General features: G+C 40.2%; 3 protein-coding genes across 3 annotated transcripts; all 3 read left to right on the top strand.

Moving 5' to 3' along the window:
• The first annotated feature begins 2,227 nt into the window (after positions 1–2,227).
• LOC117351853 (protocadherin gamma-A4-like) lies at positions 2,228–5,737 on the top strand. Its single transcript, XM_033927703.1, has 2 exons — positions 2,228–4,639; positions 5,696–5,737. The coding sequence occupies exons 1-2, from the start codon at positions 2,228–2,230 to the stop codon at positions 5,735–5,737; spliced, it is 2,454 nt and encodes an 817-aa protein (XP_033783594.1).
• Positions 5,738–8,343: 2,606 nt separating this feature from the next.
• LOC117351716 (protocadherin gamma-B1-like) lies at positions 8,344–27,747 on the top strand. Its single transcript, XM_033927458.1, has 2 exons — positions 8,344–10,767; positions 27,385–27,747. The coding sequence occupies exons 1-2, from the start codon at positions 8,356–8,358 to the stop codon at positions 27,487–27,489; spliced, it is 2,517 nt and encodes an 838-aa protein (XP_033783349.1). The 5' UTR covers positions 8,344–8,355; the 3' UTR covers positions 27,490–27,747.
• Positions 20,035–23,744, top strand: LOC117351815 (protocadherin gamma-A4-like). Its single transcript, XM_033927658.1, has 2 exons — positions 20,035–22,449; positions 23,580–23,744. The coding sequence occupies exons 1-2, from the start codon at positions 20,035–20,037 to the stop codon at positions 23,742–23,744; spliced, it is 2,580 nt and encodes an 859-aa protein (XP_033783549.1).
• Positions 27,748–27,968: the final 221 nt, after the last annotated feature.

Consider the following 27,968-nt stretch of genomic DNA (forward strand, 5'->3'; position numbering starts at 1 on the left):
CCCACTGCCTCTTCCCATTTCTTCCCTCCACACACGTGCCCCCTTCCCTTCTCCCATACCTCTAGTTGAAGTTGCTTGCAATGGTCAACAACATGCTCTTTGTGACTCTGTTGGCTCTCCTGCTGATGTCACTTCTGGGTGCCATGTATAGGAAGTGATGTCAGAGGGACAGTCAACGAGGTCATGAGGAGCATGCTGTTGACTGCTGTGAGCAACAACTTCGACTAGAGGTATGGGGGAAGGGAAGGTAAAGGGGGCATACATGGCAGACAGGATTGGGAAAGGAGCAGGTGAAGGGGCACATGCAGCAGGCAGGAGCGGGGAATTAGCATCGGGCAGAGATGAGGGCTGGGAGGGGGTGCCACCCTTGCTACACCACTGTGTCACAGGCTGGATCAAAAAGAAATTCCAAGCACACCTGGATAAGTTGCCTATATGTGTTATATCTTATGAACTCCAGAAAGAAGCTTGCATTAGCAATAAATTTGAGAGACTGAGATTATTCTCCAAATGCCCTGGCTTAGAAGTGATGTTCATTCCTGTCTATGTGTAAAAGTAACCCATTTGGAGAAATTGCCCCATAAACAAATGCTTAGATTTTAGACTTTTTTTTTTTGGGGGGGGGGGCTGTTATGAGTCTTCTTGAAGACAGTGAGGTGTTTTTTCTGGGTGAAGTAATTTGGGATAAGTCTAATGCTGACTCCAGAGAACAGTAATAGTATAAATATATACCTGTAGAGAATACAACTTAAGCTTGAATTCTTAATCTTTATCTATATAGGACCATGTACAGATAGGTCCCCTTGCGGCTTTGCGGCTTTGCCCATAGATATGTTTTGGTTGGGGCAAAGCACATTTTAATACAATTGTAGATGAGGACATGCCAGTTTTAGACTTACCAGGTTGCAATTCCATATTCTTACGGAACTTTTGGATGTTTCCTTCATAAATAGCATATTTATTTATGTGATCAGTTCCCTCAAGGACCTAAGTTGAAGAGAACAAACAGCCCCCTTTAGAGTTGCTGCAATGCCTTATACTTCTGCAGAACCTATGGACTTGCGTTTGAGTTTGTCTACAAGACATGAGTTAGAGGGGAATGGTCAATCTCCTCTACAACCCCTGTCATGGCTTCTACTTCTACAGTACATCGGTGTGCTAATATTGCTCTATTTTCCTCTACTGTTCTGTATGCCACTTGAATGATATTGGCAGCTTGGTCCATAGGCTCCATAGGCTCCATAGAGCTAGCTGTTCTTTTACCAAGGCCTTCAGCTCCTTGGAATGAAAGATGTGAGGATTCCTTGACTTTCTCTAATAATCATTGCTGTGAGTGAACCACTCAGATGGAAACCTTTTGAGATATTGATACCATTACAATCAACACAGTGTCCCTTTAAGTTGGGATCTTGGTTGGCAGTATTCTTTTCTAATGAGTTAATTCTGTAGAACCAAACACGCAGAATTTTATATGATTTAATCCATAACACTGAAATATAATTTTACAAGCCCTCAAATGATCAAATGAATTCGACATTCTTAAGCAGTTCGGCTGATTTTTTTGTTCCATTATGTAATACTTAATCTTTTGTTTAGTTTGATATGTTCTAAAAGAATAAAAAAAAGTGTTCCACTTATGAAGCGAACTCATGCTGAGACGGTAAAACAGGGTTATACAGCAGAATAACCAATTTATCAGTCTGAGAAATTACACCTGTGTAGCGAGCAAAAGCGAAGGAGTCACACATTCTTAGCCTATGGGGATTTTTTGCAAACCACTAGGCAAAAATTTAAATTACACATTATGATTTGTAAGATCCTCTTTATTAACTCGTTATTAAAGAGTCTTTATCTGCGAGCGAATGCATAGACATCTGATCTAAAGGCCCATTTATTCAAAGCAGAGACCACACCAGCTAAAGATTTAATATAAAATATTTCAGAGATTCATGCAATTATATGTTGAACCTCTGAGCGTCGCTGTTCACCAGTTTGATACAAAACCATTTTGAAATCCAATATTCCTTCACTGCTTTTCCAATGAAAAGAAACCTAGAAGAAAAGATCAGACTTTACAATAGTGGGGTCTGAGAACACAAAGGAACGTCACCCTACAATCGCTCTTAGCCTGATCCGGGCTAAATCAAATCTTCATTGGAGTACGGGTTTATACTGAAGGAATAACGCTGGAAAACTGACTCAATCGGAGTGGCGAGAGGCTGAGTTCATGGCGGCGCAAAGACACAGTGATCCCACAGTAAGAACGCTGGTTTGCCTTATAATGTTTATCCTAGGAGGAACCGGTTTTGGACAGCTGCGCTATTCCATTACTGAAGAAATGGAAAAAGGTTCTATTGTGGGAAATATTGCAAAAGATTTGGGTTTGGATATAAGAGAGCTGTCGGATGGCAGAGTCCGTATAATATCAGAAGGTAGGATGCAATATTTTGCTCTTGATATGAAAAATGGACATTTGGTTATTAAAGAAAAAATCGACAGAGAAACGATTTGTGGAAAACAGGTTCGGTGTATTTTAAATGTAGAGATTCTTGTTGAAAATACAATGAAAATCTATACGAGTGAAATAGAGATTCGGGATATTAATGATAATTCTCCCTCATTTCCTAATGGGGAAATAGTATTGGAAGTCAGTGAGTTAACGCAACAAGGAACGCGCTATCTTCTGGACGCCCTGGATCCAGATATAGGCGTTAATTCTCTTCAGAGTTACCAACTCAGTAGCAATGACTATTTTATTCTGGATGTGCAAACGGGAACTGATGGTGTGAAACATGCCGAGCTAGTTTTTGAGAGATCTCTGGACAGGGAACAACAAGCTGTTCACCATCTAACCCTCACGGCTACCGATGGAGGGGATCCAGTCAGATCAGGAACGGCACAAATCCGCATCGTTGTTCTTGACGTAAACGACAATGCCCCCATTTTTAATCAATCTCTATATAAAGTGACTGTCCGGGAAAATGTGCCGCTTGGCACAGTGGTAACCGTACTGAAAGCCACCGACAAAGACCAAGGGATTAATGCAGAGATAGGCTACCTGTATTCAAAAATTACAGACAAGGCTTCCCATACATTTCACCTGGACTCCAAGACTGGCGAGATATCAGTTCAGAGACAATTGGACTTTGAAGAACTGGAGTTGTATGAAATGGAGGTTCAGGCGAAGGACAGTGGAGGTCTCTCTTCCAGGTCTAAAGTCTTGCTTCAGGTTCTTGATGAAAATGATAACGCTCCAGAAATCGCAATTACGTCTCTTTTCAGTCCAGTCGCCGAAGACAGTCCCCGGGGCACCGCAATTGCTCTTTTGAACGTGCACGACCGAGATTCCGGGCAGAATGGTCAGGTGACATGCTCCATTCCAGAGAACCTACCTTTTCGGCTTAAAAAGTCGTCTGGCAATTATTACAATTTAGTTACTGCAAGAACTTTGGACAGGGAAAAGGCTGCAGACTATAATATAACCATTACAGCCAAAGATAAAGGAGCGATACCTCTCTATACAACCCAAACAATCAAGTTGGAGATTTCAGACAAAAATGACAATCCGCCTGTTTTTGATCACACGTCGTACACCTGCTACATAATGGAAAATAATCCCCCAGGGGTTTCCGTCTTTTCTGCGGTTGCCAGCGATCCAGACTGTGATCAGAATGGCCAGATTACTTATTCAGTTATGGAAGGTGACGTCCAGGAAGTACCTATCTCCTCCTACGTTTCCATCAACTCTAACGATGGCGTTATTTATGCTTTGCGCTCATTTGACTATGAGCAGTTTAGAGAGATTCAGATCCAAATCATGGCTGAAGACAGAGGTTCCCCACCCCTCAGTAGCAATATCACCGTTTTTCTTTTTATACAGGATCAGAATGATAATTCACCGGAAATATTATATCCTTCATTTTCCACTGAAGGCTCCACTGGACTGGAGTTGGCTCCACGCTTTGTCCACGGCGATTTTTTGATAACTAAAGTGGTGGCTGTTGATGCTGATTCTGGTCAGAATGCCTGGCTGTCCTACCACCTGCTGAGAGCAACAGACCCTGGCCTGTTCACCATAGGACTTCATACAGGAGAAATCAAGACAGCTCGTTCAAATTTAGAGAAAGATCATCTCAAGCAGATTCTTGCTGTTTTAGTTAAGGACAATGGACAGCCGCCTCTCTCTGTTACAGTCACCGTTACCGTAGTCTTTGCTGACAGCATCCCTGAAATTCTTTCTAACTTAAACAGTCCTACACCTCCTCCTAATGCCGACTCCAGCCTAACACTGTACTTGGTGATAGCCATTGCTGCTATTTCCTGCTTGTTTCTTTCCTTTATAACACTACTGTTGGCCGTCAGGCTCCGTCGCTGGAGAGAATCTAAAATGTTCGAATCTTCCCTTGCTAATTTTAGCGCTCTTCCCACAAATCAGTACGTTGGTGTCGAAGGGGTGAAAGCATTTCTGCAGACTTACTCTCACGATGGCTGCTTAACAATAGACAGTGGGACACATCCGTTTCATTTCTCCAAGGCAAGCTATTCAAGCACACTACCTGATAACGGCACCAATGAGAAGAAAGAACTTATTTTTAATGAAAATGAAATTAACAGTAGTGTAGGCAACCAAGTACACCAGGTAAGTTTCCTCTTTTTCATTCTGAATGCTTATAAAAGCTTTCATCAGTGGGCATTAAATAGGAGAATGACTAAGGGCTCCTTTTACAAAAGTGTGTTAGGGCCTTAATGCACGGAATAGCACGTGCTAAAATGCCAAGCACGCTAGCCGCTACCACCTCCTCTTGAGCAGGTGGTAGTTTTTCAGGTAGCATGCGCTATAGCGCACGCTAATCCAGTGTGTGCGCTAAAAATGCTAGCACATCTTCGTAAAAGGAGCCCTAAATGGCCTAATTTAGAAGGAAGGCATTGGATAATAAATTTTATACAATTGGGGGGAAGGGGTAAAACGCGGACCTCACGGACCTGACGGACCTCGCGGATCTAAACCCGTACGGCCTTAAAAATCTGAGGTCCGTGTCGGTCCATGTCCGTGGCGCTTGTAGTTTCTGTCGCTGACAGACCTTGATGAGATTTTAGCACTGACGGATCCGTCTCAGTATAGGAAGGGAAAAGTGTTAGAATCCGTCAGCGCTAAAATCTCTTCGAGGTCTGTCAGAGCCAGAGGCTAGTGCTGGAGCGGCAGAGCAGAAGCCAAGAGAGCGGGGACATAGGTTTTGGACGTGCGTTATGGAAAAGAAGTCTCCAAACTCCAGCACGAGTCTCTGGCTCTGACAGACCTCGAAGAGATTTTAGCGCTGATGGATTCTAACACTTTTCCCTCCCTATGCTGAGACGGATCCGTCAGAGCTAAAATCTCATCAAGGTCTGTCAGCGACAGAAACTACAAGTGCCACGGACATGGACCGACACGGACCTCAGATTTTTAAGGCCGTACGGGTTTAGATCTGCGAGGTCCGTCAGATCCGTGTTTTACCCCTTCCCCAATTGGGAGAAAATTATCACTGTGTTATGAATGACATCTGATTTGCTTATTTCTAGCAGAAAGCATTAAGAAGAGCATGAAGAAATTGCTCCATACGGGGTTTAGCTAAGTTTATGGAAATCTTCCCCATCATTACTTTCATATACTGTAGATTTAAAGAAGACTCGTCATTCTATTTTCTTATCCTCACAGCCTCAGTACAGCTTCTATGAATGCCAAGGAACAAACAGATGAATGATAGATTAGGTCTATAGGATGATATCTCTTCATGGGCTTGAGCTAATATTGATAATCTACTACTTACCATAAACATTTAGGCTTGGATTCTTTAAACAGTGCCTGAATTTAGATGCCTAGGTCAGCGTGTCTAACCAATCTAGGCACCTAAGTTTTTAAATTAGCTTAATTGGCATCATTAATGAGTAATAGTGAGCTCATAATAGGCAAAAAAATTAATTCCTGGAATTCTATGAGCATTGGAGTAGTTACTGCCACTGCCGGCACTAAAAATATGCATTCGTAAAAGAGGGGGTTAATTAGGTAGTAGGCACCTACCAGAAAGTAGGCATGGTTATTGGTAGATTGTGGGCAGATCTTGGACATGTTTTCAATGCAGGCATCTAAATTGGACTTAGGTGCCAGTATTTGTCCATGAAAACCATGGCATAAATAGGGGGTGCCTAAGATGTTGACACCTACAAGCACCTAAGTCCAATTTAGTCACCACTAGGTGTGATTGTATATATGGCACCTAAGTGAGAACTGATAACTTCTATGTACCTATTTTGTAGGTACTGTTTATAGATGCCAGGCGTTTGCCTATCTGTAACATCAATATTCGCTCCTACTGTCTTAAAGGAAATCTCTATCTTTGGAAAAATATTGTCTTAGCAATAAAGTTTATTTAGTCTGAGTCTTATTATCCTGCTAAGTGACCATCATCTTGAAAGAGGAAAATCAAAGAACATTATCAACTACAGTAACAATTGAGCTCAGATAGCAGAGGGAGGGGGGAAAAAAGCCTCTGGTAACTTTGATAGGTAGAAACCATCATGATAGAGGGCAATTACTGATTGGAAGTAAGGAGAATATTCACATTTTGGCACCTTCTTTATATTTAGGATAGGAGTTCATAGTGAAGGGGCAAGGCAACAGAATGAAGCATAACCAATGGTTTTACAAGCATATTGACCTGCTATGATCTAATTTAGTGGGACGGGTGGAGGAGAATATGAGAAGATTCCAAATAAGTAGGAATTCCAGAACAGAATGCAGTGTAAGCCAGAGTAAAAATGTGGTCTTCTATTCAACAAAATGCTGGAGAACATTTTACATCTAAAAGGTATTGTTCTGTAGATGTTTTCAGTTGACTATTTTACCTAACAATTGTCTTTTTGACTCCTTCAGTATGACCCTTATTTATACAATTGATGTTAGACACAGGGTTTTTGAGGATGACCTGTAATAGCTTCAATGGGTGCAGGCTTCCCTTATGAGTCAAAAAACTGTTTCCCCCACCCTATCATAAAATTGGCCCAGCTGACTAACCTATATCCTTTCCCTTCACTTTTTTTCAATTATGTATTTCAAATGTAGGAGGGGGTTCTATAAAGTTCTCAGAAACGTGATGGCAGATGATGTGGATATGGTTCAATCAATGATCTGAAACAATGTCAGAACCTAGAATTTCCTTTCTGCAGATTGGTACTTCACAAAATGAGATAACACTCTTTTCAGCAACAGTGGCAAAATAATATTCAGAATTCAGGAAGTTGGTTGGTTGGGCTGAGAACTTTACAGCACCCCCTGGTAGTTACAGAGTTTATCAATCATTATATCCTTAGACCCCCTGACTTCTGTCAAGGCAGTACTTTAAATTCTTTAAAATATTAAAATAAGAAAACAACAGAAATGAAGAATACCAATTCTGTAAAAGAAAAAAAAACCCAACAGACCTGTTTATAAATAACATTCTATGATACAACTAACTATTTAAAGAATTCTTCCAATTCGAACTCCCCTTTGGGTAGGAGAGCAGCTATGGATATTGGGATCCTCATTTTCCCCCCCAAATCAAAACAAGTCGACACAGTTCTCTCTTCCCCTTTCAAATTAAATATAAAAGAATTGCTTGTTGATGAGAACTAGGAGATATGACAGCGACAAAAAAAATGAAGGCACGAGAGAGGCTGATTTGATGGAAGAGATAAAGATGTTAAAACTCGTTTCCCAAAGTAAGACTCAAATTTACACTTCTTAGTTTTCTGTTTTACCGATATACAGAAGAGCACCGAAAAGCAAATGGAATTATTTTCCCTTTTGTCATTTCAACTCCGTTCGTACATTGAATTTTATTGCAGAATTATTTTTGCGAATTTATTTTCTGTAAAGCCAGATGCAGTTTTCAATGGCTGCTACTTTTTTTTTTCTTGTCAATATTTAGAAGTCTGGGTTTAAAACTTGTCACTATTTTTTGAAGTTATTTTAAAAAACATTTTAAAGCCTAAATTGATTATATGATCTTTAAGGCAGTAACATCAATCTCAGTGTAATTCTTAGGAACATACTCAGGGTGCCGCTGTCGGCCAGTGTGAGGAGCAGCTGAAGGCGGAGATCCTTTGGACCCGCCTTCTTCAGTGCTTTTGTGCTCAGACAGTGCAGAGCAGAAAGGAGCAACAGCAGGAAGAAAGAGACATCGCCAATCTGAATTAATAACTACAAATATTAAAAGAGGTGGGTCTGTTCTTTGGTTTACGTCTACTAATCTCCTTTAGTAGAAGCGCTTAAAAAGAAAACCCCAAAACAACCTCGATTCTATAGCAAATAAATTTCGCAAGCTGGCAGTGGCTAGGATGGAAATCATTGGTAGACAACTTGAGGCAGTAGTCAGTCGGCAAGCAGTGATTTTATTCTTATTTTGTTGGCTTTGTCCTGTAATTTCTGAACAATTTCGTTATTCCTTTCCTGAGGAAATGGTAAAAGGGTCTATTGTGGGAAATGTTGGTAAGGATTTGGGATTAAATGTGAAAGAGCTTTCAGATCGGAATCTCCGTCTTGTTTCCGGTGTCAAAAAACAATATTTTTCTGTCAATGTAAACGATGGGAATCTGCTTATCAATTCCAGAATAGATAGAGAAGAAATATGTGGGAATGCACCCATTTGCATTCTAAACTTTGAGATGCTTGTTGAAAATCCGCTAAACATTTTCCCTTTGAAAATTGAAATCGAGGATATTAATGACAATGCACCACTTTTTGTGAAAAATACCACTTTTATAGAACTATCTGAGTCTTCTTTACCTGGTGCTCGCATTCTTATAGACAGTGCTGTAGATCCAGACGTTGGTATCAATTCGTTGCAAAAGTATAAGCTCAATCAGAATCAATATTTTATTCTCAGTACTAAAGAGAATGCTGAGGGCAATAAATATGCAGAACTGATATTGGAACACCCAGTAGACCGGGAAAAACAGAACACCCATCACTTAATTTTGACAGCTACAGATGGTGGAAACCCAACAAGAACTGGAACCACTTATATTCATGTTAGTGTTATTGATGCTAATGACAATCCTCCCATCTTCAGCCAAGAAATGTTCAAAATTAGTCTGAAGGAAAACATACCAGTGGGAACATTTGTGATTCAGCTAAAAGCAATGGATGTTGATCAGGGTATAAATGGCGAGATTGTCTATTCATTCACAAATGTAGCCGACAGTGTGCATCACAAATTCAGTCTTGATTCTAGAACTGGTGAGATTCGGGTTAAAGAACTCCTGAATTATGAAGAAACTGCATTTTTTGAGTTGAATGCTGAAGCTAGAGATGGAGGTGGCCTGTTTGCAAACTGTAAGGTTTTAATAGAGGTCACGGATGAGAATGACAATGCTCCTGAAATAGAATTAATGTCAGTCTCCAGTCCAGTTCCTGAGGACTCTCCAGTTGGCACCGTAATAGCTCTAATTAATGTCTATGACAGAGATTCTGGATTGAATGGAAAAGTTAGCTGTCATTTTCAACGTGATTTACCTCTTCAGCTGATATCAGCTACTAACAACTATTACAAAATCCTCACTAGAGAGAGCTTGGACAGAGAAAAGATCTCCATGTATAATATAACAGTCATAGCGACTGACAAAGGATCCCCTCTTCTCTCCACAAGCATAACTATCCCTTTGGTAATATCAGATATCAATGATAATGCCCCCGTTTTTGAGCAAACTTCCTATGTCGCTTATGTTCTGGAGAACAATCCTCCAGGAGTCTCCATTTACAATGTAAAAGCCTCAGATGCGGACTTGAACGTCAACTCTCAAATCACTTACTCTCTGTTAGGCAACAGCATTGAAGAAATGTCCTTTGCTTCCTACATCTCCATCAACTCACAAACTGGAATTATCTATGCTCAGCGCTCTTTTGACTATGAGCAGCTTAAGGAGTTTGAGTTGCACGTTAAAGCCAAAGACGGCGGCTCCCCGCCTCTCAGTAGTAATGCCAGTCTGAGAATTTTTATTCTAGATCAAAATGACAACGCTCCCGGAATCCTGTATCCTTCACTCGGATCAGATGGGTCTGATTCCTTTGAGATGGTTTCTCCTTCATCTAACACTGGCACCCTGGTAACTAAAGTGATAGCTGTAGATGCCGACTCTGGACACAATGCTTGGCTGTCTTACGAGTTAATCCAGACAACAGAGCCATTGCTTTTTCAAATTGGGTTCCACAATGGAGAAATCAGAACATCTCGTGTTTTTCTAGAGAAAGATGCCATGAAGCAAAAAATAGTCATTTTAGTGAAAGACAATGGACAACCATCTCTTTCATCCACAGTGACTCTGCACGTGGTATTTGCAGAAACATTTCAAGAAGCTCTGCCTGAATTAAGCAACCAATCCAGTGACACAGAAAATCAATCTAATTTACATGTTTACTTAGTCATAGCTCTAGTTTTGATCTCCTTTTTGTTCCTTTTTACGATTATCCTGGTGATAGGAAGAAGAATAATAGAATCAAAGGAGGCAACAGTCTTTCAGCATACTGATTTGTACCCAAAAGCCATTCCCAGATTCTCATCGGACTACAACGAAGGAACTTTACCTTACTTATACCACCCCTGTGCAGCACCAGAATCCAAGCAGAATGAATTCATATTTTTAGATTCAAATTGTCAAAAATCAGATATAAGTTCTTCAGACAAAGCTGCTGTACTATTAATGAGCAGACAAGATACCACTATAATATCCAAAACCAGCACCTTTCCTGAGGTAAGTTGTCAAATGTACTTCTGCTAGTGCATTGTATTGTCTAGTTCTGTAGTTCTCAACCCTGTCCTTGGGTCATTGAATATGCATGAGATAGATTTGCATACACTGGAAGTACCTGGTAGTGTTTGCTAATCTCTTGTGCAGGCTGAGTATATCCTGAGAAATGAGGTGAGAATCTAATTAATGTAACAAAACAATTGCATCCTTTGGATGGTTGTGGTCAATAATTTTGATCTACAAGTTAATGACCTACACTAAGGATGGAAGATTTGGATTGAAAAATGAAGGGTACAATTACATGAGAGAAATTAACAGGGTCTTGAGGATAGATTATTAATTTCTATGCATACGGAGTCAGAGCTTCTAAATTCAAATGGCTCCCTCTTTCTGTCCACATTTATATCAAGGCAGGTCATGATCTGTAACAGCAGTTACTACAGCTGGGTATAAAAAGGATTGGAAAAGTTGCAAGATATTTTGGGAGAAAGCCACTGCTTATCTCTGTATATACTGTAAATAGCACAGAATCTTATCTACCTGCCAGGTATTTGTAATCTAGATTGGTTGCTATTGGGAAGAAGTTATTGAGCTTGATGGACCTTTGGTCTGGTCCAGTATGCCACTTCTTATGTTCTTAACTAACAGGAAGAACATTTTCCTTTGCAAAGGGAAACTCCCCAATATTTCCCTAAACTACCAATAACATTAACAGTGGCACTCACAATTCCATTTACTCTTGCTTACATCATGCACCCCCCCAAAAAAACCCCCTTAAACTTCATTCCATAGGAACAGTGGCAAAACATTAATCACAGCTTTATTGCAACAAATGTATTCTTTACAACAGTAATATTAACATAACTGTAACATAACAATACCAACTCACTTCCTCCACAGCTAAACGGTATCGCACTAGCTACTGTATTTTGACCCATACATTTTATTTCTTTAAATGTCTTCCCATCCATATGCATGACCTGCGGTACTGCAAGGCCATGCTCCAACTCATGACAGTACACATGAGTCCCCCAATTTATACACCCTGAACCCTAGGTCTTCCACCCTAATTTAAATGTCCTTCTTGTCCTCCAACCCTCTCTTTTCCACAAGCCATGACCACTCTCTATCCTGGCCTGCTTTTCAACCTCCCCTCAAGGAGGGAGAGTAGGGTGGGACAGCTTTCTTCCCTCAGGCTACCTCCGCCCTTACCACCACAACCCAAAAATAAAATTCCCTTCCTACCCAGAAACCTGTATATGCAAACATTCCTCTTAAAAAAAAAGAGACAGAAGAAACCTGGAGGGGCATAATCAAAAATGTGCCTAAGTCTGAGGTTGGATGTTTTGTGCAAAATGTCCACAAACTTAGCAGGAAAAATGTCCATTTTCAATGCTGCCAGATCTCTATCTTTTATTTTTGAAAATGTGCAAGGTATAAGTTTTGGTCTTTAGGATGTCTACCTTTTTTGCCTATTGTCAAAAATAAAAATGCCCACGCAAAAAAATGTACAAAAACAAATTTTGTAGACGCACCCACCAACTACCTTGACTGATCATGGCAGAAGGAATCCTCATCAGCTGAGCCAGTTTTGGGGGATTTCTGGTGGCTCAGCTGATGGGGTTTCCCCCTGCCAGGATCAGCTGAGCCATGGAGCCTTACACCCCTCCCCCTGACATCCCCGACATCCCATTGGCATCCTCCACATCCCCCTCATATCCCAGCATCCCCCTAATATCCCATACTTCCCCTGACATCTTTGTCCCCTCACATCCCTGGAGTCCCCTTTACCTTTGGAGGAGACAACAGCAGGAGGGAAGCTCCCTGCCTCCTGCCTATAGGGCCATGTGCTGTAATCTTTGGATGCAGTGAGAGGGGCCAAAGGCCCTGATTGGTTCAAAATGGTGATTTGGAATGTGGGAGGGGTCCAGAAATGTGGGGGGATTTGGGGGCAGAGATGTCAGGGGAGGTACAGGATATCAGGGGGATGTTGTAAAGTGAGGGGTAATGTAGAGGATGACAGGGGGATGTCAGGTGAATGTTGGGATGTGAGAGGGGATGTGGGAGATATCAGGGGGATGTCAGGATGTGGAGGATGTCAGGGGGATGTCAGGGAATCCCCCAAAACTGGCTCAGCTGATGGGGATTCCTTCTGCTGCAATCAGATGATGAGAAGCCTATGGGTTTTTGTTTTGGGGGTTCTTTTGTAGCTCTGTGGGTGGTGGGAGGGGGTTGTGACCACTGGGAGAGTAAGGAGTGAGTCATGCCTTAAATCTTCCAGTGGTCTTCTTGTCAGTTTGGGCATCTTTGTAGAACTTAGACGCAACTCAAACAGGTTTAACTGCCAGTATCTAAGTTCCCTCTAGGAAAGCTTTGATTATGGCTGGGGTACATCCAGGTTGAAGCCTGCCCAATTCTCACCTATTTGGATGTCCAAGTGCCAACAGGCTGTTTTTCTTTTTGGACATTTTAAACTTTTGATTATGAGCCCCATAGTGTATCCTATTATCCACTAATTAGAGATTTCCTAACTAAAAAGGATTCTAATTGTTGAGGACAGAAAAACCTATTCTGGAATCCTTAATATGTTATCATATATTTATATAAAAATGTCAGTTTAAATTAGCACAATTACCAGAAATTCTTTCACACATCCCTAGAATTTTGTTTTATTTTGCCTTTTCAAATTTATTAATATCAGGAAGGATGTGAACTAGGAATATATATTTGCTAACTCACATTCATCTAATTACAGCACTTTAAAAATTAATGTATGCAAAATTGATTTAAATGCATTAACCTACAAATTAATACATATACAATAAATCTGTATGTGTTAAAAACTTCTAATGTGTATCTCAAAATTTTATAGTCAACCAAATATTGAAAATGAAAATTGCGCAAAAATTTAAAAAAATCCAGAAATTCCAAAATTGAAGTTAAACCTTTTCTTTGTGTATATTTCTAGTATATAAAAACCCTGTTAAAAATGAATCTCTATTTTCAAAATATAATTTTAAGATCCAGTGGGTCTGTCGGGCTTTGGTGTTTCAGAAGTGTTTCAGAAGATCTGTTAAGTTCAGTCTATCAGGCTATCAGTTCAGCCTTACTATTCCACCTACATTTAAGATCAACTTTCTCCCTATTACTAAGTGAATCATAAGGCTATGAAGAGAGGAATTTCAAGAGTGTGAGGGAGAATAGATATGTCAGTGGTTATGTGGAAAGATCTTATGAGGAATGAAATCAAATGTTTAACATTTGGAAAGGAGATAATTTTATTTGTTTTCTATCAAATAAAGTTGATATGTGAAATGAGAGGGTAAATATTGTATAGAGTTTATTTCAGAGAAGATATTATAACCTCAGTGTTGGACAAAATTTTTTTCAGTAAATTCAAGTTCAGGTACAAACCAAAGGGTACTGAGAAGTCATTTCTAAGACCCCTAGCTCTCCCTGAGGAGTGGATTATGGTAACAGGGAGGACACTAAGGACTGAATTCTATATACAATTCCTAAAGATCTGGGCTGAAAAAATATTCAGTACTATTCTATAAATAGTGCTTAAAGTTAGACATGGTTCATAGTACAGCGTCTTGACCTGGGATTTGTGCCTAACTTTAGTTGTTGCCATTTGCACCAAGGAGCAAATCCTTTGCCTAAATTAGATGTGAATCCCCCTTATTCTACTCTTAAAACTACATACATATATTAAAGGAATGTCACTGGTTTGCTTACGATCCTCCCATTTTCGTGCCCCCTTTTTTGACTTTCATGTAAAATTTAGATGCAGAACCCGTGCTTAAATTTATGTGTGTACATTTCAACTAAATCCAATCACACTAATAACTGCTTGTCAAGGTGCCAATTATGGGTGATAATTGCCTCATTATTCAAGAATATACGGGCAAGTGGCTTTGACTTAGGTCCTTAAAGATCAACTTTGCTCTTGCCAGACCCAACAAAATATAAATTGTTCAGTCTCTTCACCATTTAGGTAGTCCACCTGGGACCAGGTAATCCTCATTAGAGATAAAACTAACTAAAGTTGAAAATACTTTTGAGATGGAAGACTGTAATATTAAGGAACTAGGCCTTGATTCTGTAAGCAGCACCTGCCATAGCAGGCACCTACAAAACAGGTGCTTGCCGTGTGTCAATCACTGACAGGCACCACATACAGACTTGTTGCTCCCAAGGACCCTAGATGCCAAAAATGTAGGCCAGGATTTTACAAGCCTACATTTCTGGTGTCCAGGATCTTTCCTGAATTGTGGCTAGCTTCGCATAGTGATACTGAAGTCCAGTGCTACCTCTAAACACACCTACTTCAGTGGCTTCAGTGCCACTATGCACCGCTGGCACCCAGGGACCTAGGCATAGGTCTGGAGGCTGTGTAGTGACAGGCAGCTATTTGAATTACTACAACAAGAGCTAGAAGACATGGGAAATCGCTGCCATCAAAATAATTTGAGAGTACTAGGAATCCCAGAGGGAGCTGAAGGAAATAATCCTCAGTTTATTAAAGAATTAATCCCTCAAGTGTTACAGCTTCCATTTAAATTTCCAGTGGAAGTAGAGCGCATAGGATTCCAGTTAAGAAGGAAGGTCTCGGCCTTGGCCCTCAACCATTTATTTTCAGATTTCTGCATCATGCGCAAGTCATGGAAATTATAGGAAAAGTGCGACAAATCACAGATCTGTGCTGGAATGGTGTAAAAATACGCATTGTACCAGACTTTGATAAACGTACCACAAAGCGCTGTAAGACATTTTTGGAATTGCAGCCTCAATTAAAGGCTTTGGGGACTCAGTACAGGATGTTCTTCCCTGCTATTATGAAAATTACATATAACATCACGTGCCATTTTGAGAAGCCTGAAGATCTTATAGAATTCATTAAAAGTATGAAGATAGAGAGAGACATCTTCAGCTCAATTTGATGTGATATAAAATGGTTCTTATAAAAGAACTATCAAAAGATTGAACATTATTCAGAACTTGGCTGTTCGTCTTATTTTTGTCTTAGGAAAAAAACAGATCATGTGAGCCCATATTATTAAAAACTGCATTGGTTACCAATAGAAGCCAGAATTATTTTCAAGTTTGCTTGTATCTGCTTTAAAACTTTAACTGGTTTGGCTCCAAATTATTCTACCTATCATTTTGAATTGGCTCATACTACCAGATGTACTCATAGATTCCATTTGTTCTCCTTTCCCTCACTGAAAGGCTGCCTTTACAAGAGATTCTTTTCAAATGGGTAAAATGAACAATTGGTTAAGTGAAACCATTTTGAAAGCTTTTATTTACCAATCCTTCAGAAAATATTATTAATATTATTATTACTATTTATTTTTTGTTCGAAGGTTTAATTGGGTTTTAATGGCTTGACCAATTATCACACCACTTAAGCCCCATTAAACCAATTAAGTTTGGTGGCAGTAGGGTGGCTACTACTGCCTAACTTTCAGATGCTTTTGTAGAATCTGGCCCCTTAATATATATAAATGTAGAGGAGAGTATGAAGATATATTAATTCATCACAAGTCATTGAAAGAAGATATCAGCAAAATGTACTACAGGAGACTGCAGGCAATATTTTAAAAATGCTTTAATTACATGAAGTGAGACAGAAGCCATGATCAACTTGCAATATCTTCAACTTGCAATCATATATTGGACCCCAAAAGACCTCAACCAGCTGGATGGCAATAAGTAGAAAACTCTATGCCCATCACTAATCTATAAGAATCAGTATATGCCAAGGCTGTACAGTACATCCCAAGAGTTGAAGGCGAATAGATCACACATTTTATAAACATCCGGACGTTGTGCTAAAACAGGAAAACACAAGAACAGCATTACTAAAAGAAATGACAGTGCCAAATGAGTATTCGGTACTACATGTAAAAAGAGAGATCATAATGTACCAAGCGATTCAATCAGACACCAAGAAAAAATATTAACAAGATACAAAAGTAATCCTAGGCACCATTAGCCTGATTTAAAAAACTTGTATATCCTATGAGCTTCACAAAAAAGATTATTTTGGCAAATGCACCTATCAAGAAGAGCACTATGTATAAATATGAGAGATAAAGATGGTATTCAATATGCCTTAGTTAATAAGTAAAGATTATCCTTGTCAACCTAGTCTATGCAGAAGGAAACTGGACTTAGATGATTTGAGTGTTGGGGTGAAAATAGGTAGAAGAATCATCAGCAATCTGAGATATGCAGAGTATACCAGCCTGCTGGCAGAGAGTGAGAAGGACCTCAAGAAGTTGATCCTGAAGCTGAAAGATGGAAGCGAGAAGATGGGACTTTACTTGAACATCAAGAAGACCAAAATCATGATTACCTCCAATAAGAAAGTCTGCATAAAGATCAACAATGAAGAAATAGAAGTAGTTGTCAGCTTTGTTTTCCTTGCATCCCTCAATGATCACAGTAGCAGTTCGACAGCAGAGATCAAGTGTCGATTAGCACTTGCGTGTATAGCCATGTTGAGCATGGACCGAATATGGAAGTGCAAGGATGTCTTTGTCACCATCAAACAAAGACTGATCACTGCCATTGTGTTCCCAGTCATGACATATGGCTGCAAGACATGAACACTCATGAAAGCAGATAGAAAAAAAATTGACACCTTCAAGCTGTAGTGCTGGAGAAGACTTCTACGAATTCCATACACAGCTAGGATCAGCAACAAATATGTTCTTAATTATAGAAATCCAGAGTTGTCCCTGGAAGGCAAAATTACCAGACAGAAACTGACCTATTCTGGACATATGATGAGAGAAAATTCACTAGAAAAGGAGATGCTACTCAGAATGATCAGTGGTAAAAGGAAGCATGAGAGACCAAAGGTCCGCTGGCTGAATACCAACCATCAAGAATGACATGGGAATGAACATCAAGCAATTGAAAGAAGCCATGGAAAACAAGGAAGCATGGTGAGGACTGGCCTACTGAGTATGTCGGACATGACTGAATAGATAGTAGTAGTATTCTTGTCAAGAAATACTCCAAGCAAATATAGGGCTCCTTTTACTCAGGTGCACTAGCATTTTTAGCGCATGCAGGATATTACCACTTGCTACACCGCACGCTACATGGCTAGAACTAATGCCAGCTCAATGCTGGAATTAAGGTCTAGCATGCGTAGCAATTCAGCGTGTTAATGCCCTAACGCACCTTAGTAAAAGGAGCCCATAATTGATCAATCATGTTTGTGTCTACTGCAAATTTGACATATGGGCATTCGAGGCATGCCTATGACAACTAAGTCCGAACTTTAAAAAACTGAGCTTAGCAAATTAAAAAGTTCATGATTTCCCATATTCTTTGTAAAATTAAAAATCTCATTGAGTTATTTGTGTAATGTTCTTGCTGTCATATGTTTATTTAAAGCAGTGTGGTTTCCCTGTTAGTGCACTTGAATGGGCAGAGACGAAGCTCAGCCTAACAAATACAAGGTGAAACCATCTTATTGGCCAAACTTGATTTCTTGTCCAACTTTCTGGAGTTGCATTTTCTCTATCAGGCCAAAACAAAATAAGCAGGTAAACCATGAAACATGAATGATGCTACAAGACAATGATAGTGTGAAGGTGAAAGGAAAAGAGAAACTGAAGTGGCTGATGTGTTAGAACTCAGATCTATAGATCTTCTCACCTCCTACTACATAGATCTTATTAATATTTATCCAGTGATTCCTAACCAAATTTCAAAATCAATTGACTACAAGCATTAGCTATCCACAAATGACCTACAGTTTTTCATCAGCAGAATAAACTGATAATAGCAAATAAGCCCAACTGATCTTATTCATTGAGTAAACATTCTACATCACATTGATTAGACACAATTTCTGAGTATTAGATATGAAAATTGAGGCAAACTTTTGAAAACAATAATTCTATAGGATAGTCATAATGAGGAGTTTCTTTTCACTAGCTGATAAACCATGATCGGCTTCTTCAATAGTCACCCAAAAACAAACATTTAGAAAATTATTACGGTTTTATTGCTACTTAATATTGGAATTCAAACAAAGAAATCAAGATATTTCATGCCTGGCTAGCCAGAAATACTACAAGGCAAACAGCTTGATCATAAGAGCATGGTGAACAACTTTGTCTTTCCCCGGTGTTTACTTTGTATGTTGTATTTACTGAAAACTTCCAAGAAACTATTCCCAAGTATCTAATTGAGTGATCAGGGTCACACTGTTCTTACCCTTGTTGAACTACCTGGCTGTTGTGCCTTGCTTTTATCTGCTTGCCTCCTTGGTTGTGCAACTAGGACAATTGCTTTAAGCCCTTCTGCTTTAGGGACTCCAAAACTGTTTAAAGTAGAGGAAAGTGAAGCCTGCTAGTTGATTCAGGGCCCCTTCCCAAGTTGATGGCCTGTTAGTGATTCCAGTTATTAATCCAGTTTAGTTTCCCCTCTAGTTTTTTGTAGGTTGTTTTTTGCCTAAATTGAAGCCATTCAGTTCACCTTTCAAGGACAGGACTCTTGTCAGTTGCCAATGGCAAAGTATAAATATTGCCTATGGTAAAGGAGTCTGGAAAAAATAAAATCTGTCTTCTGGAACCGAACAATACCAGATTAGTTATTGTTTATTCTAGATGGTATACTGTATATGATTAGCCATTACTTCAAAATAAAACGTGAGATTTATGGTCACTGGAAAATTAATGCTTGTGTTTCAGTATGCGGGGCACTGTAGTTATTTAAAAAATGTCAGTGTTCCTGGAAACGAATTTAAAAATGCAAGCTACTATATCACGTCTCTATAAAATAACTTTTTCAAAGCTATCTGTACTTTAAATAAAGCAAGTAAACTGTAATTAAAATTGTGTGATATCATATAATTAAGAACAAAAAAAATGTGAAAGTATTTCTGGAAATATGCTACACACAAATATATCACGAACATAATAAAGAAATAAAGTGTATCCCCAGTACAATTAAATTTTATGAAACGCTTATCTGAGCTGCTGCAATTATTGATAAGAACTCTGGGCGTCGCTGTTCACCAATCTAGAAGGACAATGGAAAGAGAGAGGTTCACAGAAGATCGGCCTTTAACAAACTCGAGGGCTGGGGCTGAGACGACCCTATTGAATATTCGAAGATATTTTGTCACCTCCTGGTTCCGATTTACTGCTGTTTTTCTCAGAATTTGAATGTAATGTAGGAGGCAGCACGGGGGAAATTGGCTCGGAATACTAACGGAAACATTTTTCGAACTGGGTTAAAATGCTCGAGAGACAGAGATACCGTGACTCCAAATGGCAAGTCGTGGTGTGTTTTATAATCACTGTTGAATGCAGCGCAGCTTTTGAACCGATTCGCTATTTGATTCCAGAGGAAATGGAAAGGGGCTCTCTCGTAGGAAATATTGCCAAGGATCTGGGAATGAATGTGGCGGATTTGATGGGTCGTGGAGCTCGTCTTATTCACAATGGTAAGACGCAGTACTTTGCTTTGGATTTAAAAACCGGGAATGTTAATATTAACGATAAAATTGATAGAGAAGACATTTGTGGGCAGGTTACTGAGTGTTTCATAACCACAGAGCTTCTTTTTGAGGATACAATGAAGATGGTTTTGTTTGAAGTTCAAATTCAAGACATAAATGACAATTCGCCCTCCTTTCCCAGTAAGGAAATCATATTGGAAATAAGCGAGACTGCAGCACTAGGAACGCGTTTTCCGCTGAAGGATGCGCACGATCCAGACGTAGGTACTAATTCTCTTCAGAGCTATCAACTTGGTAAAAACAAACATTTTTCATTGGATACTAAAACTGGGGTTAACGGTGTTACGTCTATTGAGTTGACTCTCGATAAAGTTCTGGACCGAGAAGAACAGGATGTTCACCATTTAATTCTCACGGCGACTGATGGCGGGGATCCGGTCAGATCAGGAACTGCGCAGATCACCATCCATGTTCTGGATGCAAATGACAATGCTCCACTTTTTACCCAATCTGTATATAAAGTGACTGTAAGAGAAAATGTGCCCGAAGATACCGCGGTGGTTGTGATAAATGCTACTGATATGGACAAAGGAATACACTCAGAGGTAACTTATTTATTTTGGAAAATTTCGGATAAAGCTAACAGAATATTCCGACTGAACTCAAAGAGTGGAGAAATATCGGTGGTGGGAAGTTTGGACTTTGAGGAATCGCAATTTTATGAAATGGAAGTTCAAGCAAAAGATGGTGGTGGGCTCAGTTCTAGGTCCAAAGTTCTACTACAGGTCACGGACGTGAATGATAACCCCCCCGAAATTACAGTAACCTCTCTTTCCAGCTCCGTTTCAGAAGATAGTCCCGTTGGTACAATTGCTCTTTTCAATGTAAATGACAGAGATTCAGGCGCGAACGGTGAGGTATCTTGTTCAATCCCGAAGAACCTTCTGTTCCAATTGAAGAAGCCTTTCAGCAATTATTACAGTTTAATTACCAGTAGAGAGTTAGATAGGGAAGAGACCTCGGAGTACAGCATAACTCTCAAAGTAACAGACAAAGGCGCCATTTCTCTCTCTGCAACGCGAAGTATTCAACTGTTGATTTCAGATGTAAATGATAATCCTCCCGTCTTTGTTCAAACTTCCTATAACTTATACGTAGCCGAAAATAATCCACCAGGACTTTCGCTCTATTCTGTCTTAGCTAGAGATCCAGACCATGATCAAAATGCAAAAATAATTTATACTATTGAAGAGGATCACATACATGAATTACCAGTGTCCCAGTATATTTCCATTAACTCAGACGACGGCGTCCTCTATGCTTTACGCTCTTTTGACTATGAACAGTTCAGAGGGTTTCAGATCCAAGTGAAGGCTAAAGATGGAGGTTCTCCATCCCTCAGTAGTAATACCACTGTTAATATATTTATACTGGATCAAAATGATAATAAGCCTCTGGTTTTATATCCTTCGTTTCCCATGGATGATTCCACTGGAATAGAGCTGGCACCTCGATCCTCCCAGCCTGGTTATTTGGTAACTAAGGTGGTAGCGGTTGATGCTGACTCTGGACAGAATGCCTGGCTCTCGTATGAATTGCTGAGAGCTACAGAGTCAGGTCTCTTCACTGTGGGACTTCACAATGGAGAAATCAGAACGACTCGTTTCTTTCTGGATAAAGATATTCTCAAGCAAACATTGATCGTTTCAGTGAAAGACAATGGCCAACCACCACTCTCTGCTACAGCTACACTTACCGTGGTGGTGACAGACAATATTTCTGAAACTCTCTCGGATCTAAAAAGCCTGACAGTTCCTACGGAAGTGGAATCCAATCTCACACTCTATTTGGTTATTGCCATTGCCTCTATATCCTGTTTGTTTTTCACCTTTATAATAATTCTGCTGGCTCTAAAACTCCGCAGATGGAGAAATTCCAAGATGATTCAGTCTTCCAGTGTTAACTTCGCTGCTGTCCCTTCCTCTCACTATGTAGATGTAGATGGAGTCAGAGGTTTTCTTCAGAATTACTCTCGGGACTTGTACATGACCACTGACTCTAGGAAGAGCCAGTTCGAATTTCACCTGGGGAGTTCTTCATATATTTTGGATGATAAACAGACTTATGAGAAAAAAGACTTCACTGCAGATGGAAGTGCAATAAATCAGTTTGGAGATGGTCAGATAGTTCAGGTGAGAATTGTGTTTAAAAATTTTATTTTTTAAAAAATGTAATTTATACTCTTTATTACATTATTGCTATTTACACTAGTATTATAGAATATTAATGGTGTGGAAGAAAACTGTGGTAAGAGTTAAGTTCAAGTTTTCACTCAGTAGAGAGCAGCTATTTGACTGCACAATGGACAGTTGAATAGATTTTATAAATAGCATGCAAATATGTACTTGCAAAATTGAGGGCTATCCTGAGATTAGTGACATAGCGAGGGTGGGAGGTGCCTGGGGTGATGGTGCTCCTCCCACATCCTCATCTTCACCCCCCAGCTCCTTCCCCGCGTTCCCCCTTCCCTTTCCCCATACCTCTAGCTGTTCACCGCCATGGCCAACAACTTCAACGTGCTCCTGCTGACCACGTCAGATCTCCCTCTGACATCATTTCCTATGCGCAACACTCAGAAGTGACATCAACGGGCACCAACTTGGTTGTGAGGGGCACGTTGAAGTTGTTACTCATGGTGGTGAACAACTAGAAGTAGGGAGGAAGGGAAGGGGCATGCGTGTAGCAGGGGAGGAGTGAGAAGATGCAGGAGGCAGACAGGAGGAGGAATTTTCCCACCATGTTGGCGCCCAGGGAGGACCACCCCCGCCCCTTTACTAAACTACTGCCTGAGATGCACATGCAACTAAATAGGCTAACATGCCAATTAGCACCAATAATTGGGTACTAACACTCAATTATTGGCTTAAAATGACAACAATTTGGATTTGCATATGCATCTTGCTAAGTGTTGTTCTATAAAGATCTGCACCAAATCTTATAGCATGCAATTTGAAAGGAGACATGGCCATGGGAGGAGTATGGTCAGGCCAGGGACATTCACTAAAGATGCATGCACTATTACTGAATACCAAGGATCTGTGCCTAAATTATGTTGAAGGATTTACACCAGGTTCCAGTTGGTGTAAATCCTCATGCCTAAGTTTGGCATGGAAATTGGTTCTAAGCACTCTTCTATAAACTGTGACCAACTCAGAGCATGATGATTTTTTTGGATGTTTTTCAGCACCATTTACTGATTCTAGTCCATCGGTGAATAGGGTTCGAATTGTTTAGGATAGCTATCTAGCGTTTGTAATATTTTTATGTTGATTATAGAAATGTTGCAGACAATTATCTTAACAGAGTTATTGCTCTACTGAACATGTCAAGAAATATGCAATTACTTGTTAGAAGCAATGGAGATGGTCTGGCTTTTTTCTTTTACTTTCACTGGTATGTAGAATGCAAAATGACAAAAAATGCTTAATTTATAAACTACAAAGATAATTATATTAAGTAAACCCAACTAGAACTTTCAGCAATGGGTAGTTTTCCTTTCTGTTTTTGATAAATGCAATTCTAATGAAACCACATTATAGACAGCATAGTCATTGTTGACAGCATAGTCAAGTATTAATACGTTCACCACACTTAAAGATCTAATTTCATCAATCTTGTTCTGGTGGTATAAGGAAAGAGAAAAAAAATTAATCTTGGTCTATCAACTGAGACTACTAATGAAGGTGGCATAGTAACATAGAACATCATTTTAGAAAACCATCCAACTCAGAATATGGACATTCAAGTACATACATCACATATGGGCATCCATTTCTCCAATATTTCAGAACAGAGTCTGCCATCATAGAGTCTTTTCCAAAATATGCAAGAAACAGACACCCATTAACATCCATTTTACAAACTGAAATGTTAAAACTATGAATGGGCCAAAACAAGGGACATAGACATCAAATGGCTGCACAGTTGTTCATATCAAGGAGTACCAAAATCAACCTGAAATCCAGGTTCAGGGTTGATTGGAAATGCCTGTATATTTTTTGCTGAAACAAAATCAAACCTATCCCCTCCCTCCCCCCCCCCCCCGTATGATTTCTTTCTTGCCCCCTCTCTCCCTCTTCCCAGTGCTACCTTAGTGAAGTCCTAGTAATCTAGTGGTATCTTTGGAGGCAGGGGCAAGCCTCCATGCTACTGCTCCCTCAAAGTGGTCCTGGTAGTTTAGTGACTTCGAGGGCAGGAAAAGACCCCACCCATTCTGCCCAATACAAATGGTCACCGAGACTTCCCATGGTCTCATGAGACTGCTGCAAAGAGGTCCTGGCAGCTATTATCCAAATGGAGCCAGCATGGGCAGAGGACTGTGACACATATTACTCTGCTGCAAATCACCTATTATAAAACTGTTATTCAACATGTAACAGTAACAAAATAAATACATCACATAATATAAATCAGGGGTGCCCACACTTTTTGGGCTTGCGAGCTACTTTTAAAATGACCAAGTCAAAATGATCTACCAACAATAAAAATGCTAAACATATATATATATATACACACCGAGTGTACTTTGTATTTATGTTCAAATATTTTTTTATTATACAGCCCCCCTTCCCTGAAGGCCTGACCCCCCCCTTGAAGGTCTGCACATTCCCCCTCAAAGGTTGACTCCCCCCCCTGAAGGCCTGCACTACTCCTTGAAGGACTGCACCCCCCTCTCCCGAAGGCCTACCCTCCCCACATCCATTTACCTAATTCCAGCAGGGAGCAGTCTGCAGAGAGGATCGCTGGTACTTTAGCGATCCTTGCAGGTTGCCATAGGCCTCAGGAGCTGTCTTCCCTCTGCCCCAAGCCTGTCTCTGACTTAGAGGAGGGGCAGGACCACGGCAGAGGGAAGACAGCTCCTGAGGCCTATGGCAACCTGTAAGAATTGCTAAAGTACCACCTGCCACCGGCCGTTTCCCATTCGTCCCCTTTGGAGATCCCCACAGGAATAAGGAAGTTAAATTAATAGAATACTTAGGCACAGAAAAACAAAGAAATACTTCCAAGAACTGCCCCATAAGAACTGCCTGTCACAATGCTCATTAGTGGAACTAAATAAAAGACAAGTACAATAGATTTAGAAGGGGGACGATCCGCCCGGGTGCACGGCTTGGAGGGGTGCACAGCCGGCCAGGTCCGGGTCATCCTGCCTTTCTTTTCTCCCGGTCCGCGCTCGGGGCTCGCGCCTGCCTGGTCCCGCACTGATGCTCGAATGGTGCTGTCAACTCCCGCGAGTCTCGCGATAACCAACAGCACCATTTGGGCGGCGGGTGCGAGCCCCGTGCGCAAACCGGTGGAAAGGAAGGGCAGGAGGACCCGGACGGCTGTGCATCCCTCCAAGCCGTGCACCCGGGGCGGGAGCGGACCGCCCCACCTCGGTACGCCACTGATTAGGAGGCCGATTTTGGGGTTTTTTAAATTGTATATCGGGCAGCATTAGGCCTCGCTCTTACCTCAATCATTACAGGTGCTTCTATTTCTTGTGATGCGCTGAGCTCCGTCCCCCACCGACCTTCACCCCGCCCTTCCAGCACTCTGATTGGCCAGTGTTCTTTAAGAGGCGGGCCAGTCAGGAGGGGAAAAAAAAAGAAGGGAAGAAGGGAACCTGCTGTGCGATCGACTGGGGTCGCCTGAGCGAACGACCTGTCGATCGCGATCGACGCGTTGGGCACCCCTGATATAAATAATCTAACATTGCTGGCAAGATTTGAATTCTTTACCTTAGTTGACCTAAAGGGAAACAATTTTCCATACATAGTATAGGAATGACAGACACTGTAGGGCAGGGGTAAGCAATTCCAGTCCTCGAGAGCCGGAGCCAGGTCAGGTTTCAGGGTATCCACAATAAATATGCATAAGATAGATTTGCATCTCAAGGAGGCAGTGCATGTATCTCGTACATATTCATTGTAGATATCCTGAAAACCTGACCTGGCTCTGGCTCTCGAGGACTGGAATTGCCTAACCCTGCTGTAGGGTAAAGAACAAATGGCTATATGACTTGTCAGATGATAAGTAAAAAAAGTTAGATTCCTACTCCAGAATTTGATTAGTATCCTCCTCACTTAAGCTCTATAGGCAATCACTTTTCACCTTTATAACAATGCTCAAATTCTAACTTCTGATTCGTAGAGACATACTGAAGCTGCAAAGAGTTTACCAACAGCACAGTGGTCCTTAGAACATTCATTATGCTTCTAGACTTGACCTTGGATTGCTATGGTAGGCTGTACAGTATAATCTCATTATAACGTACTCATTTATAATGGAATATCGTCTATAGCGCCTTTATGAACATGCAGAAAATCACAGTATATAGCGGACTCACATATAATGGACTTTCACATATAATGGACAATTTGGGCCCCAGAGCCACTTTTAGCTGTAGTTTTGTTCAGCTATAACGGACATGCATGCTCTGCCTACAAGGCGCTTGGCATGCTGGTGATACAGTATCAAAATGAAGCCCAGAAGAAAATGACAGATTATTTTTCTTTCCAGTACAGTACAGCATAATGCTTTAGAATATCATTTCGTGCCATACCAATGTTTTGCTGAGTTTTATTCTTGATGTTACTGATATGCTTGTGCAGTGACTGTTGTTCATTGATTGTACATTGTTTCAAGTTGAGCTAAATAAAGTTTTAAAAAATGCAACTCTGGATATAACGGACTGTTTTTCCAGGTCCCTTGAAATCCGTTATAATGAGATTATACTGTATCTGCATTGACAGAATGCTTAGACCAGAATAAATATTTATCTCTTTTCAAACCCCATCTCATCTGCTTCACCATTAAAGAAACACCTGGCTACAGAAAATGCTGAGTCTGAACCTCTGAGACCTATCTCAATGTATTTAATATCTTCCCTTTCTCCATTTCCCTTTTGTCTCATATACGTCGATGCGTAAATGCTCCATAGCTTAGATATGTTTTTACTTTTTATATTTACTTTTTATATTACATATGTTTTTACTTTTTATATTACATTTTATTGTTAACCGTTTAGAAACCTGTTCGATAAATGGTATATCAAAAATAAAGAAACCTTGATATTGCTATTTTAGAGAACTATGATGAAGTGCCTGGAGAACATGGGTTCCAGATCACAAAAGATGATAAAGAACTTTTCTTTCTATAGAAGACAAAGAGTTCCTGAAAATAATGAATAAAGAAATTCTCAAAGAGCTGAACAGCTGGTGGCTCTACCCTTATTTCCATACCTAGACTTTTGACTTCCTAACAAAAAAAAATAATCCCTGTCTCAACTGACTTCATACTGATAGAGTCTGAAGAAGAAAGCAGACAACTAGTACAATTTTATGAACTTCATGGAAACATATTTGATAATTATCATGCAGAACCAAAGTGGAAGATGAATTTGATATTTTCCAATCTTGACTTATCTTGTCCCCTCCCTCCTCCCAAAAAGACCAGGTCAAATCAGAATTGTATTTGATGTAAGTTCTCAGTTTATTGGATAACCTTATCAAACAGTGGGGACAGATTTAACACACAATCTCCTAAGAGTGTGGATCTGTTTCCAAAAGTATCTTTATGCTGTAACAGCAGACTCAACAAATGTTTTAGTGTTTCATCATTCATTAAAACAAATGTTCTTATTTAAGACTCATATGGTATCATAGCAATG

The sequence above is a fragment of the Geotrypetes seraphini genome, chromosome 18 (genome assembly GCF_902459505.1).
Source record: "Geotrypetes seraphini chromosome 18, aGeoSer1.1, whole genome shotgun sequence".
Lineage (NCBI taxonomy): Eukaryota > Metazoa > Chordata > Amphibia > Gymnophiona > Dermophiidae > Geotrypetes > Geotrypetes seraphini.